Source organism: Megachile rotundata, chromosome 11 (genome assembly GCF_050947335.1).
Source record: "Megachile rotundata isolate GNS110a chromosome 11, iyMegRotu1, whole genome shotgun sequence".
Lineage (NCBI taxonomy): Eukaryota > Metazoa > Arthropoda > Insecta > Hymenoptera > Megachilidae > Megachile > Megachile rotundata.
Window position 1 is genome coordinate 13,401,288 of NC_134993.1, and position 14,536 is coordinate 13,415,823.

General features: G+C 46.1%; 1 protein-coding gene and 1 long non-coding RNA gene across 8 annotated transcripts in view; one reads left to right on the plus strand and one right to left on the minus strand.

Annotated features, from left to right (window-relative positions):
* RhoGAP19D (Rho GTPase activating protein at 19D) overlaps positions 1-14,536 on the minus strand; it is a 16,570-nt gene continuing 2,034 nt past the window's right edge. Inside the window, exons 1-21 of one of the 7 annotated variants that reach the window (XM_076537638.1) lie at positions 13,956-14,484; positions 13,652-13,713; positions 12,955-13,152; positions 10,714-12,887; positions 10,517-10,599; positions 10,048-10,311; positions 9,627-9,695; positions 9,424-9,541; positions 9,166-9,273; positions 8,798-8,903; positions 8,650-8,733; positions 8,350-8,562; positions 7,867-8,286; positions 7,642-7,806; positions 7,205-7,585; positions 6,999-7,143; positions 6,809-6,933; positions 5,832-6,749; positions 5,626-5,767; positions 2,102-2,352; positions 1-1,855 (exon numbers count right to left, since the gene is read on the minus strand). In XM_076537638.1, the coding sequence (XP_076393753.1) occupies positions 911-1,855; positions 2,102-2,352; positions 5,626-5,767; positions 5,832-6,749; positions 6,809-6,933; positions 6,999-7,143; positions 7,205-7,585; positions 7,642-7,806; positions 7,867-8,286; positions 8,350-8,562; positions 8,650-8,733; positions 8,798-8,903; positions 9,166-9,273; positions 9,424-9,541; positions 9,627-9,695; positions 10,048-10,311; positions 10,517-10,599; positions 10,714-12,887; positions 12,955-13,152; positions 13,652-13,702 (6,960 nt within the window). In that variant the 5' untranslated portion in view covers positions 13,703-13,713; positions 13,956-14,484 and the 3' untranslated portion in view covers positions 1-910. The other 6 variants (XM_076537639.1, XM_076537637.1, XM_076537642.1 and 3 more) reach the window with 6 other exon arrangements.
* The window catches only part of LOC105661772 (uncharacterized), a 10,400-nt gene continuing 9,505 nt past the window's right edge, over positions 13,642-14,536 (plus strand). The window contains exon 1 of the long non-coding RNA XR_013040035.1: positions 13,642-13,775. This is a non-coding gene — a long non-coding RNA (uncharacterized LOC105661772). The remainder of the gene's footprint in view (positions 13,776-14,536) is intronic.

The following is a 14,536-nucleotide window of genomic DNA, read 5'->3' on the forward strand; positions in this document are numbered from 1 at the left end:
TTCTTTTAAATTATCAATATATAAGATTTATTTACAAACTGTACCGTAATCTCCGTACAATAAGTAATACAGAAAGATAAAGAATTCCTTGATAGCGGAATCTCAATACATTTAATAAATAACAATATATGTATCACGATCGTTATGGATTTAAAATAAATACTGTTTACCGTCGGCCTATAATTTCATTCCCTTACGCGTATTAGCTTATTTACAAATGTAAGAAAATCGATTGTCAGGCTGACGACGAAACGCCCTGCCCTGTACGATTCGACGGTTCTCGATCAGCGATCATCGATCGTCGACCAGCAATGCGCCAACGCGTTTAACCGCGCGATTCAACTATAAAGCGAATATCGGTCACATCAAGCGTATCAAGTATAAACAATCGATATAATCAAAGAAAAAAGAAAAGGAACGAGCATCGTTCCCAACAAGTGAAGCAACGCGTTGCACGAATTCTTGCGTCGCTATTCTACCGAAAATGTGCCCTTAACGTATACAAACGATTACGCGTCAAACGTTAAACGCTAAACGTTGAAAAAAGTCGACCAAAACGACAACCGTGCAGTCGATACGTCCAGAAAGCTACACGGTCGTCGCATCGGTTATTAAAAAGTAAAAAGTAAAAGGTAAAAAGTACTTTGCGCGTTAAACGCGCGTTCAAGGCTAACGACGTTTCGACTCGGAGTCGTTCGACGATTAGACAACTTATGAATTAGTTATATACAAAAAATTGCACACGAGTACGATTCGAGCATAGGATACGTAATGCAAATAATTGACGATCGAGTAAATCGCTGCGATAAAAAATGCTTCGTTGGAAGGAAGGAAACGTTCGTAGAGCGTCGAACGATGTCCTCTCGGTTACTTTCGTTAAATCGCTGTTCTCGTTGAACACGGACCCACGTTAAACGTGACTCTCGAGCGGTACTTTGTATACTTTGGAAGGCAGAGTGGTGTCCGGTAAGGATTGTGGACGAGCGTTGGTCACGTTGAAGACGACGTTGCTCGGTCCACGAAAGCTCACCTCGATGAGAAAGCTGGCATCGGTGAGTCCGATGCGAGCGGTACTCAGATCAGGCGAGCTCGTTCTCAATTGACTTTTCTTCGGCCTGTACTCGTTCTTGACTACCCTCTCGGTCTCCACTTGCAGCTTGTTGTCCAGCCAATGCACCTTGTCGAAATCCTTGGTACCACCTACGGTATGCCTGCGTTTGATGGACCGTTCAGGCATACCGTTTTTTCGCTTCAATTTCGTCGCGCTGTCCTTCCTGACGGACTGCCGTCTCTTGCTAATATTACACTCCGTCTTCTCAGTCTTCGTCAACGACTCGGACCGCTTCAGTTTACTGTTCGGAGAATCGGACCTTTCCGAGTGTTTGTTCAAACTTTCGGATCTCTTCAGTTTACCGTTGCTCGGAGAACACAGCCTCTCGACGGAATGCTTGTTCAAACTCTCGGACCTCTTCAGCTTCGAACAAGCGTTCTCCGACCTCTTGTTCAAAGACTCCGACCTTTTGAGTCGCGAGCGAACCTCGAAGTTCGTCAGACTCTCAAATTTCTCGAGCTTGTTCGAATAATTCGATTCGACGTCGTGTCGAAAGTCCCTGGCGTCGTTGCTTTTGTCGGTGCGCGTCGACGCGGCTGCTTCCTTTTCGTTGTTGCAGCATTCTTGAGTCTCGTTCGACGTCGACGTGGATGTTGAGTCTGGCTCAGTCGTTTCTTTGTTGGATTCAATTTTCCTCAACACCACGGCGCTGCGGTCGTTGTCCGGCACGTCGTCGTCCGACCGGTCGACGTTCCTGTTGTTCTCCGCTGCTACCGACGAGTCCGTATCCTTTTCCGGAGCGTCCTACACATACAGATATATCAATGTAGTTTACCGTACAAAATTATAGACGCAAGGGAAACGAAGGAAAGAGGTATAATTTCATCTCACAAGATTTTCTGCGTACGTTCTCTGCGGTCTTATGACGGTCATGAAGTATATACTCAGTGCATAAAAATGACTTCCGCTTGCTGATTGCAGCATGTTCCACTCGCAAGGATAAAGGAGATGTAGAGTCCATAAAGAGAACGAAAGGGGCAAGATACTTGCATTTTTTGGACGAGCCAGTTGGTACTTGTCAACGGATGATCTATGAAGGCTCGGATCTCGATAAGTTTCGATCGACTGAGTTTTCCGTTCCGTGTCTTCGACAGTTTCCGGCACGCTCCGCGGGTTTCTCGAGTTATCCTCGTCGTTGAAAGACACGCTCTCCGCAGCGGAGCGATCTTGATTCGACGAATTCAGCAAGGATCTCCATTTACGATCAAACGTGGTCGTCAAGCTGGTCAGAAGATCGCTACCTGTAATTCAAACGAGAGTTACTAATCAAGTGTATAGTTTAAGTAAATTTGAAAGCGAAACCAGAGGCATACAAAGCGTCGTCGATCATTTTTGTAGAAAAAAAACAAAGTCGCTCGGCAGCAAAAACACAAAGAGTTCGTCTTGGTAATCGACGCTCTTACAAAGGCCACACACAGCATCCTACATTAACGATTGTCCCTCACAATTAAATGTTTGATCTTTCTCTTCCTCGCAGTGTTTACAGAACGCGGTTTCTGCGCATGCGCATAAGGTGAATACACGGACCAATCAGAGCGCCATTGCGCGCGCAGTCGCACGCTGATTAGTCCGTGGTTTTTATTCAATAATTCAAAAATGGAGCTTCAGACCCCATTTTTGTGAAGGGAAATCTTATTCAGAATAAGCTTCCCCTCATTTCTGAGACACTAGTTGTGACACACACTATTTCATACAACTCATACATCTTCCTCACACATTTCATACATCTCACATCTATCTCACACATGAATACATACATATTTACAATGATGTACGAAGACAAAAAGGGTACATTAATCATCCACACAAAATTTTAATTGAACCACAAAAATGTCTATAAAGTGGATGATGAAGGTACTCCTTTTTTATACATATAATTGACTTAATTCTATATTTGTATGCAACAGAAATCGCGTTGTGTCTCACACTGCCGCATCTCGGTAAAGTCTCTAACGGTGAGATGACAGACTGACAAACTGAAATGAAATGACAAACTGAGGCACGAAAAGAAAAGGCTGTAACGATCACCTTGAGGCGACAGAGAAAGCTAACGCTCGAGGGATGATAAGCGTACGAAGATCCGCAAGCGAGAAAATATCGCGTTAACGTGCGTTAGCGTGAGAAACGCAAATGGAAACACAGTGAGAAGCCATTCGTGCGAGGCAGTTTCCAGAGCGGTTTCCCGACTCGGTATCTCGGTCAGCCAAGCGATTTACCTCGAAGGAATTTGTTTAAAGTCTTGGAAGAGAATCCGGGCCCTGAGCCCGACGGCCCTCGCGGTGGTCGCCCGGGCTCGTCGGGCAGTCGGAAGAGCTCGGAGGGCTCCGAGGCCGCGACGGGCGTCGAAGAAGCTCGCGCGACGTCGGCTGCGTCCGATACCGGCCCTGGCACTTGTATTCGCCCTGGCATCGACATTGCCACGGACATTGGCATTGCCATTGGCATTGACATTGGCATTGGTATTGGCATCGGCATTGATATTGGCATTGACATTGATATTGGCATCGGCATTGGCGATGGACCCGCTGGTGTCTTCGAGGGAGGGCCAGTGGGACTTGCGGCACCGTGTAGGTGTGATGATATATACCACCAGAAACTGGGATTTGCCGTTTGCCTAAGTGTTCAACGCATCGTCATAATCGACGCCCCATCGAGATAGAAAGAGAAAGCGAACGCGTAACAAACTACGACTGACAACGAAAATACTGTCTCCTGCCTCCGTTCTTCCTTCTCTACCTCTCACTATCGTTAACACGTTGACTGCCATGCTGCTTACCTGGAGCTACAAATTCAGTTTCATTAATTATATAGAACAACAAACGGAAAAACTTGTGCTGTTAATATTCATTATGCACACGAATTAAAAGTAATATGACTTACGTCAATTTGCACCGTGGCAGTCGCACGTGTTAACCTTGTTATTCATCTACTCTCTGCGCAAACATTATCGGATTCTTTGCTCATATAGTGAAATATGCAGATAGAAAAAGGTATAATTTGATCAGTTTTTTAATATAATTTTATAATTGTAGATCAAGGTATACCTTTTTACATATTTGCATATTTACTTCATTTGTCAACGCTACCTGTTTACACTGATCAGACCTAAAGTACACAATTGCCTTGTACATAATATATAAAGATACACACTTGTCTTGTTACATTGTTAACAACTAATCATACAAATATAGATGTACAAATGAATCATGTCTTGTTACATGTGTAGCCTTAGGTCATAATCGTGGTTGTAACTTATATTTCATACGAGATTTCGAAGAACGAGGCACGTATGACAGCTTCGAAACCAAAAGCGATCAAGCGCGCATGCGGTCAAGCTGGCTGCGTAATCTATGTATCGTATCAAATTATACCGCATATAATATACGTTTTCACGCCACAGACTCGAGATTCTAGAACAAAGGTCGGCAAACTTTGAAATCAGACAAATCAAGTGTCTCAAGTGTGATAAGTCTTACAGTAGGACTCCTAAAGTAGCACAGGGTGTCTCACAACTATTGTAGGTCCTTGAAGTGGTAGCTGACGTGATTCTGAATAAGATTTCCCTCTGCAAAAATGGAATTTGAAGCTTCGTTTTTGAATTATTAAGAAAAACGCAATCAGAAGATTATGCGCGCGCAGCTAGCCTCGAAACGGTCGCCTGCGCGCGCAGCTGCGCTCTGATTGGCCCGCGCTTTTATTTAATAATTCAAAAACAAAGCTTCAAACTATTTTTCTGAAAAGGGAAAACTTATTTAAAATGAAGTCAGCTATCATTTCAAGGACCTACACTAGTTGTGAGACACCTTGTATAATAATTCTTATGCTACGTAACATTTTTATAATATAAGAATTTATATAGTGACTATACAGTAACTATATAATATCCTTTACAAGTTTGCCGACCTCTGTTCTTGATCGTAGAGCACATGCAAGCCATACGCGCAGCTTACAACTCGAGAAGTATTCCGCGTACACCGCAAGAAAGAAAAGACATTCGTAAAAGCCATAAGCTGCGGAAAGTTTGCGTAGTCCTTATCCTCCTTATCCTACTAAAATGCACGAAGCAAATAAATTCGTAACGATGTGCTGAATCTAAGTCGAATGCAGTGTGCTGTACGTTCCATATCGTAAGTTCGTCACCTATTTCCCGACAATACAGCGAATCGAAAAAGCAAACAAAAAGAAACCGTGAAATCGAACTATAATATTCATACGCATCTATCCGACATCGGTTTAAGAAAAATCGTTCCGAAAACAACAAAGAACGAAGAGTACCTAGAAAGCTTTTTGTTAATGGTCAGAATCTTCTGAGTCCACTGTAGAAAACAAGATCCGGCTACGCTCGTCAGAAGTGACGTTATAAAGAGAGAAATATAAACGATATAAATATATACATGTAAACGTAGAATAAGATCGCGTATTCCTACTGATCTTGTTTCGCTAACTGAATTGAAACTCTTCTTCCCTCTTCTTTAAAGTATACGATATGCGAGGAACGTGGAGATGATACTAACCATCATCCGAAACGTCGCTGGAGACTGGTTTTCGACGTTGGTTAGTCGGCGAGAGCGACGATCGGGCGTCGTGCGTTTCGTGCAGAGAATCCAAGCTACCATAGCGAACAGGTGACAGCGTCGTTGGTTGTTCGGTCACTGGCTGTAAACGCAATAAATGAGAACCAAGGAAGAGGCATGTGATTATAAAATATTTGTCTTCCTACCTCCGCGTCGGTTTTCATTTTCTTAACAAAATTATTCGCTACCGTCTCCGACGATGTGGTGGCGGGTTCCTCCGTGAATCGCGACACTCTTCTGGCGGTGGAAGGTTGTTGCTGCACGGCAATGGACAAAGGTGGAATTCGAGGCGATGACAAAGATGTTACATCGACGAAAGACTGATCGGCAGGTCTGTCGACTGTAGAAAGACGGTGATAAGGTGGGGTGACGGTAGTGTCGACTATGCTATCCAGTAAGTCATCGTTCTCCATCTCACGTTTCGCCAATTGCCACTGCATTTCTATCCTCCGTCGTTCCTCTTCCCTCTTCTCGGCCTCCCGCCTCTGTCGATTCTGATCCCTCTGCAGCATCGCTTTCGTTTCTTGCTCGAATCTTCGTATACGTTCTTGGGTAGTCGCGCTGAGCCCCGCGTAGGTTCTTATGGCGACCTCGTCGTTACTCTGTTTGGTGTCGTTCGATGCGCTCGAGAGCGTCGAACTCGTGTCGAAGAAGCTCAGGCCAGTCTCGCTAGAGAGTCGCGACGGCGACTCGGAAGCCGACGAGACGGCCGAGCGACGAGCAGGTTGAATCGACGATTCGATCGACTCGACCGAAGGATTTAAGTATTTCCTTGATCTGTCGGAGCTAACATCGTTGCCGTTTGCCGCACTCTCCGGCTTTATTTTCACATCATTCCCCTCATCACCGTCGTTTCTATTGCCTCCTCCATTATCACCGCCATTTATATCACCACCGTCCGCAAGATTGATTGCGGCTTCCATGGTCGAAGCCCGATCGACGGAACGATTCGACTGACTATTGTTCTCGTGCATCAACACCATCTCGCTCACAGAACACTGCCGTTCGTTCAGCGCCATACTCTGTCGGTTCGGTAAGCTCTCCGCTTCCGGTTTCGTCCTCGTCTACACAAACACAAAGATACCTCAGTTTACAGTTTACAGTGCAAAAATATTGTACGAACCTTTTCGACTTCATGATTCTCGTTGTCAGTCTCGTCTTGAACCTTCCTCCTCCTCTGTATCTTACGATTCGCTGCAGATATAATGGACGACACGATGTCCTTAGCGGACGCCATTTCTCGTACCCCTGTCATAGAGATTCAGATGTAAAACCAGTCGCATCTTGAGTGTAATAACTGCAAGATACCGTACCTTCTACCTTCTGAATGTTGTTCAGTAACAGATTGTGATTATTGCTCGAGGTTGCGTCGATTTCGCTGGTGTCGGCCGGAAGGCTAAGGTTAACGCTCAACCTGCTTAAATCGTCCAGGTCGTCGTCCGAGAAAAACCAGTCAACCTACACAAGACAATGTATTTTAATTTAATTCTATTAACACAATCATCATTGAAATACATACGTTGTTCAGCAAACTCTCAACTATCCGACACTGGTGCGACATGTCGGTAACCATGGTGACCATATTATCCCTGGAACCACTCGCCCGAACCAGCGTCGGACCGAACACGATAGCCAAATTCTTCGCCTCCATCTTATTAATCTCGCTGTGCTCGACAATCTTCTTCAAATGGAACATCAAATATTTGAGCGTCTCGAAGTGATGTTCGGGTAGGTCCCTCAGCAGCTTCCTTATCGTTGTCATCCTCCTCTGCGGATCCTCAACTTTATCGGCGTCGATAAACATGGGATACAATTCTGCTGTGAGCAACGAGTCGGGAAGTTGACGGAAGAAAGACTTCAGGAGAGACGATATCACGTTCACATCGCTCCATCTTGGATCCTAGTAAAGGCGTCCATTAAAAAAAGGAGAATAAGAGAGTGAAAGAAGATAGGTACCTGGAGATTGATATTTTCGAATCCTTTGTTCACGGTGTCCGTCAAGTGCGATATCGCAGCTGTGTTGCCAGGCACTCTGTATATTCCGACCACTTCAAGACCCCTCGCTTCGACGATGCTCGTGCACATCTCGACGATCAGCGGCACGTACTCCGAGAACGATGACTACGAAAAATGATATCTTAGTCTCCTTCATGTTCCTTTATTAAGGTATGGTATAATTACCGGTGGACACAGTTCAAGCGGTACTCTGAAAGTGGCACCCTCAGGCGGTAATTGCGTGGTCGGCGAAGAAGGAGGCCCCGACTGCCCGTGCATTCGTCGAAGCTGCTTCGCGACTCTGCCTTTCCACGTCTTCGTCTTTGGTGAAATTAAACTCTCGATCGTCTGACTCGGCTTGCGGGTTTTGTTGATCGGCGACTGACCAGTCGGCGATCGGTTCCTGAACGAAGTCAGCTTCTTGATGCTTTTGTGCCCTGGCAGGGGGCTCAACCTCTGCCCCCCAGCACCTACACCAACGCCACCGTTGCTCGGTATCGTTATCGAGTTGGTGTTCGCGATTGTCTGACACGTCGAAGAGTTACTGGTAGAGCAAGGTGTCTGCGGGACGGCTTGTTGCTTCAAGGTACTGTTGTGCGCAACTTCCTGTAATTCGAAACGTATGAAGAATTTTTCTGAAGACTGCGGTTTCGTCGCTTTCGAACTCACCGATGGTTTTTCAGCGGCAGCGTGCTCGTGCAATGCTCGTAACCAAAGCGCCATCGACGCCGCGTCTTCCGTTTGCAGCAGGACCTCCGCGTTCGGATTCGCTAGTCGCAGCACGTGCTTACGCTTTGTGTAATTCTCGGCGATGTCCACGAGGGAGCATCTGACGTCCACGCTTTGCGCTACGTTTTCACCGTCGTTGGCTAACGAAGGACTCTGTAAGATGGTATGAAACGTTAAGGAATGTTCAGTATATTTTTAGGGTTGCTAAGAACTAGAAAGGTTGAAGAGTCATCCTTGTACCTGATTTTGACGATCCTTATAAAAGAAGAGTATCGGTCCACGAAGAACGCCCCACACTTGCTTCCACGAACGGTCGGAAGATCGCTAAAATTAAAGGTATATTTAAAAATTGCATAGACCTTGAACAGCCTGTTATTTTTATTCTTACCTTGCCATCGAGTACAGTGAACTTCACATGCAAAGGTCCTTCTCGTTCCACCTGTCCAACCTGCCCGACGTCCTTCACGATGTTGGTCTCCTCGCTGCATGTATTACTGTCAAACGAACGAAAGTTTTAGTAAGAGTACTTCCATGAGACACGGTGAAAACACGGGGTACCGCAAATTTTCAGTAGGTATTGCTGTAAAATCAGGTGAAAATCGTTAGTCGGTAAAAGCGAAGCGGTTAAGTCGAGTTTGGTATCTGTTAAGACGACGTTAACGAAGAGACACAGCAGCAGCAGAAACGACTACGGCAACGACGAGAACGCTTGCGAAAAACTATAGCGTTTTCGTGCTTCTCTCAACGTATCCTCACCGGTGAGCGTTTCTGCTTAAGCTCGCAGACTGAGTCACTTCCTCGAAGATGCGCCGTAACGATGCGATATCGTTTGGAAACAGCGGTAGCCGCCATCTCTTATGAACGCTGAAAATACGGATGGAGGCAAAACATAATGTATACTCGCGACAACTGTACAACCCCGTATTCCGTTCTAACGCGGACAGAAGAAAATGCGCGGAGAAGGCGAGATACGACCCAGGCGGTAAGCGTTTAGGCCGAAGATTTTCGGCTTACCTTCTCGAACCGTGAATTGGTTCCGAGTCGCTTAACTCCAGATCGCTGTCGACGTGCATTCGCTCGCCCCATGTGGCCTTCAAGTACGACACCCTCCGCGTGGCTCGATCTTCATCCGCTAAAACAAGGAGTACCGTGAATAGGTGTGGTCGCTTTGGTCGTTTGACCGGAATGCAAAGCTAATTGACCATCTGCTTATTTACCTATCTGAGCGTTCTTCTGCCGTCTGAACACCACTCCGTTACCTTGCATCGCATTATCCGGCAGTGCACCTTCAAAGAAAAAGAAGAAAGGTTAAGAGAAAAGTGTATGGGTCGTCGTGGGCGTTGGATGCACTTTTTATTATTTGAGCTGGGGAAGCTTAGGATTTTACTTGAGGATAGATGTGGAGGTTTGAAGAGATGCCTGGGACTTGTAGATACAACTTGAATGATTGAAAATGTGAAGATGTAAAGTTAGAGATTCGGAGAGATGCCTGCGACTTGTAGATATAACTTGAATGATTGAAAATGTGGAGATGTGAAGTTAGAGATTCACATGAACAACGTTAGAGTCACATGAGACCTAATTGTCCACAAGAGTCTTGCTTCAGAAATTAAGTTAAAAGCTACCCCAGATACTAACCACGATCTGTCTCAATAATTTGCGCGTAAGTATCCTTCCTAGAGGACTTCTCCGAACTATTATCAGCAAAGTTAGCATTAGTCCCATCATATCGACCATCATCCTTGGTACGTCTTCTCTCATCATCCGGTCGCTGAGACCATCGATGCCTGGCTGTCTGAGAATTCCCAGACCCGCTCATCGAATCCCACGACTCCACACTGCTACTACGAATCCTCGTTTGTGCGTTTTCGTCCTCGTCCAAGCTCCTCAAATTCGGCGTCTCTGCGCAAGTACAAAGAACATATTAGCTTCAGTCAAACAGAAAGGAGACCAAGTTAGTTTCAGCAGTTTATGAAAAGACAGAGACAAACACACTGGAAAGAGATAAGAAAAGGCAGTCAGCGAAAGTGATCGACGGTATTAAAGCTGCACAATTACTGTGACGTTACAAAACACATCGACGCAAATTTTTCTCCGATTTTTCTACCTTCGATCGCACGATAGCTGGCCGGCGGTTCACAATGGATGCGAGTGCTGCCTACAGGAATTACTCTGTTCCCCTTTAATCCGCTACCTGGATATTCAGATACGTCAAATTAAGGACAAGTTACTCCTACAGTTATTCCCGTCTGATGAAAGAGGTAATGTGTGAAGGAAGAAAGAAAAACAGAAGAGAACAGAAACCTACCAGTGTCCAAGGACTTGGTCTCCCTAGACGGAATCAGTCTCCTCGGTTCCTGAGCCTCCGCCTTCGACTCGAATTCCCTTTTCCGCACAGCCACATTCGGCACGCTGCGTTTGTTCGACAATCTCGACAGCTCGCTCTTGTAAAGATTAGTGCGGTCTCCAGTCGGCTCATCATCGTCGCTCATCAAACGACCCGACTCGAACTGCTTAGCGCGTCTCGATACAATCTGCAGTCCTTGAGGAAGCGGCGAGAACTTGTCGTTCACCTTCTTCTCTGGTCCGGGAGAAGAAGGCAGAGAAGAGGCGCCGTTGTTCGCGTCCGACCGTCGATCTCCCGAGAAGAGAACTCCGGTACTCGCGATGTTCTCTTGTATCTTCGACAAGGTTCCTACAAAGTTATTGGATTTGCCGGCGCTTCTGTGCATCTGTTGCTGCTGCTGCTGCCTGTCGGGTAGCTCCTTCCAGTCGGATGTGTCTCGATGGTCATCGTAGACGGACGGAACGTACAGTCGGTCGCTCAACATCTGCTCGCGGGCGCGGTCTAGCGAGCGAGTTGCGTTGAAGGACTCGTCGAGCCGGTTGTTTCGAGGTTCTACCAAATATTCGATGTCCTCCGTCGAGTTAGCTGCGAACCTCTGCCCTCTGTCGGAGGGCTGACTCTTGTCCGAGGGCGCTTTTCCAGGAGCGCTTCTGCTTTGAGCGGATCTTGAACTCGAAGGGTGTCGTTGCTCCTGCTTCGGCTCGTTCGGTGGCCAGATCTGCCTCTGAAGCTTCTGCGGCCGCGCGTAAAATTCCCGCGGAATCGCAGTGGCAGAACTCTCGTTCCGAGGCTCAGACTTCTGATCGGGTAGAAACAACCCTATCGGGTGACTCGGTCTTCGTAGAAACTCTTCCTTCTGTTCGAAGCTTTTGCGAAGCCTCGTCATGATGACGGAGTCGTCGATGCCTGAGTTTCCGATGGTTGGATTACTGACGGACTCGTTTCTGCTTCCCTCGTTACCCAACAGCGCGCAAGCGGAATCGTACGTGGATTCGTTGGCGGCGACCAGCGACGAGTCCCTACGAGAGTCGATGCTGAACCTCGAATCGTGATCACAGGACCTAAGAGCGTCCGTGCTAGCGTAACTCGCGGAGTCAAAATTGTTTAACGTAGAGCTACCGGTACTTCCTTCGCTAGCGCGACGCAGAGTCACCCTCCTCGTGGCTGAACGGTAGATAGGCACCTGTGGTTCCGCTCGAGACATAGGGAATCCCGTCAGGCTCGAATATTGTTGCGGCTGAGATTGATAATACTGATGGTGATGAGAACGATGATGAGGGTAATGGTGCGAACGGTGTTCCTCCGTGTTGGATCTCACTGGTTCTCCGACTCGAACCCTCTCGTATATCGGATCCTTGATTCTGTCGTAAATCTGATCGCTGTTCGCTCTGGAATAAAGACTCTCGCAACGCGTTCGGTCACAGCAATCGTATTTGTCAGACTTCAGAGTGTCCGACAGCATCGACTTGTCGCAGGACTGCATGTCGGGCGAGCTGTCCGTGGACTGAAAAGAATTCCGCAACGGTAGCTTCTGGTGAACCGACTCGTACCGAGCAGCGATCTCCTGCAGAGGTTTGCGGTACGTCACGCCTTTGGACTGCGTCTGCAACTGAGACTGCGACCGTGACGTTCGGTCCTCGTTCATTCGCGTTTCTTTGGAGAACTCCGGTCGACAGAACACCTGCTCCCGAGTGGACAGGCAGTCGTCGATCGGCTGATCCGATTCTAAAGGCATCGAGTTAGTCGGTGAGCAAACCCAAGACTGCCTCGCCCTCGGCGACGACCCGGGGATCATGCTGATTGACCTGCGCTGCTTGTGGCTACTTCTTTCCGGCGACCGCAGCCGTGGTCGTTGATTCGTTTCAGGATTGTGAGCCGTCTCGCCAAAATATCTTTGCAGGATATCATCCTCTTTGGAAACGACCAGCAGACGGAGCCAAGGACCCGCCTGCTGAATGCGCTGGACAACCTTCGCGTACTGCTCGTCGCGTGTCGCCTTTCCGTCCACCGACACCAGCCGGTCTCCCGTGCGTAGTCCTGCTTCAGCTGCTGGCGAATTTGCTCGAACCTGCTTCACGAATATCGTGTCCATCGGCTCGTCGATTCTCGTTCGCTCGTTGTCCGGTAGCATCTGCAAAAACGAATCGAGTTTAGTCTATAATCTATGGTAATATTTGCTAGTAAATTGCAGGACTTACGCAACAGGACTCTGGCGGATAAACGATGAAATGACGAAGCGTGAAACCAAAACCATTCTCGCCACGACGCAGCAATAAAGTTCGAGGACCGCGAGGCGGAGAGTCGTCCCGACGAACGCTTCGAGGTCCAGTTCCGACTCCTGTGGAAACCGTGGTCGGCGCAGCTGGTGCAGGTGGCGGAGGCGAACCGCGTTCTGTCTGCAAGAAAAATCGCTCGTCGGTAATCGAGAAACTATCTAGATGACGCAAATTGAGAACGATAAAAAACCCGCATATAATTATCCTATATTATGCTCGTTTAAATATAAATATTGGCAGAACTTTTAAGAGGTGTACTAAAAACTTTTTCCCTTTTTTTAAATATTTATAAAATTTTCATCATCGAATCTTTAAATAAATTGCGTGAAAATAATTATCACTTGGCTCTATCGTTCTTACTTCGCATTTTATCTTCCGTCTGAAAAATATAAATGTAGTACAGTGAAAGAATAAATGGTAATTCTAAATAGGAAAGCGTACGAAACGGGTAATTGAAAAGAACTTGGAAACGAGATCGTCGATATCGTCGGTGGTTTCGGTTTCGGTTTCAGTTTCTTCTCTTCCAACTCGTTTCGCCTCGAAAGCGCGTTTTCCCAGTTTCGTTCACCAAAATAAACCGAATCGAAGTTTGGCACGACGACCGTTTGCTTTTACGTACCGTGTGCGCCTGTCCGATCAACCCTTGGGAATTATTTCGGTCCTCAGCCATTGTGCCGTCTCCTGAAAACAACCGATAATTTAATATACGTACACCGGTTGAATTTTCGAAGGATCTTACCCAGGTAGCACGTTTTTCAAAGCTAAGGTGTGACCATTGATATCTTATCGATATATGTTTAACGATGTAACAATATTAAGATACCGTTCAGAGGTTACTGAACTGGACATTAAAAAATGCAACATGTAGCAAAATTATTATTATAACTATTGCAAAATTATAAATATATACATTATGTACGTACACATATACACATTATTCTTGAAATAATTCTTGCAATAATTCACATTTTGTTAAGGTAGTTTTCCACATATCACGTTCCATTTTGTGATGAAAATTATCCATATGTCACTTGTGTCGAAACTGACCAGTTATCACCACCGATCGTAGCTTCACGATTATTTCAATCTATTTACAAGAAATTACGATGCCGTATCAAGTTCCCTCCTTTCTCGGTTACTCGCGAACCTACACCACGTTATATCGACGCGTTAACGCGCGATACGCACGCACGTGTATGCTACATCGGAAGCGAGAACCACCATTCTACTTTCTCTGTAATGCGACATACTTTCTTGCTATCATTTTTTTACCGATCAAAACGATATTCGAATCTTTTATTTCCTTCTCAGTTTTTCCATGTCTGCCAAAAAATATTTCACACACATCAGATTGCACTGAAAACATTATTGGAATAATACGATCGTTCGATAATTTGAAATAATATTGTTCGTTAATTTGGAATAAAACGATTGTTCGTTAATTTTAATCGCAATAGTGCATCGATTATCGATACTGATTCAACATAAAACTTCAGAGAATTTT